Here is a 2,362-nt window from a genome sequence, read left to right on the forward strand (position 1 = left end):
CTCTTATATTCACAGATTATGTCAAAGAGTTTCTTGTTTAGTCTCATTTGGTTCATTCTCATCATGTGCCCGTAGAATCTCAGTCTTCTGATTCTTATTTTGGTTTCCTAGTTGGGTCTTAACCTGTAGCCTTCCTGTGTTTTCCGGGCCCATAGATTCTCCTCAGGATCCTTCTCTCTATTTTCAGTAATTTTTCAGGGAGACATGTTGTCTTCGAAACTCTTTTATTATTTTAAATATAATTTTTTTCAATTTCTTGAGACTGGTATTTATTTATTAAATAAATCAAATGGCATCCTTGTTTAGTCCCAACACTCTTTATTGTATTAAAAGTCCAACGTTTCGACCAAATCGGTCATCCTCAATGACAAACTTCAAATATAAATTCTAACCTCAACATCAAAATTTAAAAATGTTTTGCAGACTATTCTGCCCAGGTCACTAATTATAAGTCAAAATTACCCTATTTTTTTCAAAACTTCATTAATTTTTAAAACTTTTAATTATCGATTAATCAACACTATCAATATCATATAAACAAAACTTTATTATTTTATAGACTCTTTTATTATTTAAATAAAATAAATTGTAAATCAAGGACAATTAGAATTAAGATATGAGGCTGGGAGCAGCTTGCAGTTTAATTGTATCCAACTAAGTCTCAACTCTTTTTATTAGGAGCTTCATGGAGGAGCTCGGGGTCAATGTCCAGGACGTGGCTAGGTTGACAGAAAACATAATACTTGACTCCCTGGTAATCATACACCACCACATGCATGGAAATTAATGAGTATGGGAGTTTATCCAGAAGTGGGATGGTATGCATGCATCGCATATCTTATTTGTCCAGTCACGGATTGATCAGTATGCTGTGTAATGTAGCAACCCAATGTATTTGGGCAGCATGAATGAATAAAGTATTTCTTTCTCTCTCTTAGTCTAAACTTCCAACATTTCGACCAACCTGGCTATCCTCAAGAACAATCTTAACTATAAATTCACACCTCACATCTAACTGTTAAAATTTTTTGCAGGATATGCTACCCAGGTCTGATAAAATTAGTCAAATTAACCTAATTTGTAACTATTTCATTAATTTTATAACTTTTAACAACAAAATATCTTAACATTGCTATCACTAACTTATCAAACTGTAGAATAGCCTAGAAAAAATTTGAATAGTTGGATGTGAGGTGTGAATTCATAGTTAAGATTGTTCTTGAGAATAGCCAGGTTAGTCGAAATGTTGGAAATTTAGACTATTAATAAAAAGAGTTGAGACTTAATTGGATACAATTAAGCTAAAAGCTGCTCCCAATGTATGTGATATTTCTCTGTTTAGAATATAATTTTTTTTTTCTCTCGGTTGGCCATACAGACCATGTAAATCTTTGGCGCCCAAACCAGCCTTCTCCACGCCTGCCTGTCTTGAGCTACTGCTTTCCAATTAGTTGCATGCAGCTCTTTCTCATCTTTGTTTATTCTGTCTATCCAACTGGACCCCAACTATATTGGCATTCATTGTGGTGTAGAGGAGTCCTGATAGATTACTTCGAGCCACATGTCCCGCCAATCTTAACCTCCTTGCCTTCAGAAAATGACATATTGACTAAACAGTCTCAACAAGCAGTTCAATGTTAGTTCTTCCCTCCCTGCCCCATATGCTAAGGCTCAGATCCCAGATATTATGATAATATGCATATTCTCACTTTAGAATATAATGTAATATATCACTATACAATACACTTAAGAAAACAATAGATTGATTTCAACCTTTATTCCAAACACAATATACACATTTGCATTAAAAAAAAAAAGAAATATAATTTTTTAATCTTCCATCACAAAAAAAATTTTTACATTCATAAACATCATTTAAATAAGTTATAATCACCAGATAAAAATCTGAGACTAAAATACTTACAGGAGAGAATCATGACGTATACTGCTATTCTGTAGAACTTATATTTTGTTCTATGATCAGTTGTTCTCAGGCCAATTCCGGTGAGAAGAGTTGCCATCGCATCAGTGAGTAATGCGATGATGCACAATGCAGCTGCAACTTTGATGTAAGCTAGAAGTAAAAGACAAGAGAAACACGAATGAATAAATTAAATATGGATCCAACAATGCTCGTAAATTTTTTAATTTCTGGTTTAGTTTAGCCGCTGCAGTCTGGTAAACTCTGATTTAATATATATTATAATATGCTCTTTTTGAGTAAATAGTATATTTTGATGTATAAAGGGTTTTTGATATGTTTTATTTTATGTATCATTTTAATATTGTTCATTTGTTTTGTTTATCCAAAAAGCAAGCTGACCAATTTTCATTGTCCATAATAAATTTGTGATTCAAAACA

General features: G+C 32.6%; 1 protein-coding gene across 4 annotated transcripts in view; it reads right to left on the reverse strand.

Annotated features, from left to right (window-relative positions):
- The window catches only part of LOC106688755 (transmembrane protein 47), a gene marked incomplete at its 3' end in the record, with an annotated part of 213,469 nt that overhangs the window by 3,011 nt on the left and 208,096 nt on the right, over nt 1–2,362 (reverse strand). For all 4 annotated transcript variants that reach the window (XM_067052313.1, XM_067052314.1, XM_067052315.1 and 1 more), the window contains 1 exon segment: nt 1,925–2,074. In XM_067052313.1, the coding sequence (XP_066908414.1) occupies nt 1,925–2,074 (150 nt within the window).

The sequence above is a fragment of the Halyomorpha halys genome, unplaced genomic scaffold (genome assembly GCF_000696795.3).
Source record: "Halyomorpha halys isolate HHAL.00 unplaced genomic scaffold, Hhal_1.1 Scaffold44.1, whole genome shotgun sequence".
In the NCBI taxonomy this organism is placed as follows: Eukaryota; Metazoa; Arthropoda; class Insecta; order Hemiptera; family Pentatomidae; genus Halyomorpha; species Halyomorpha halys.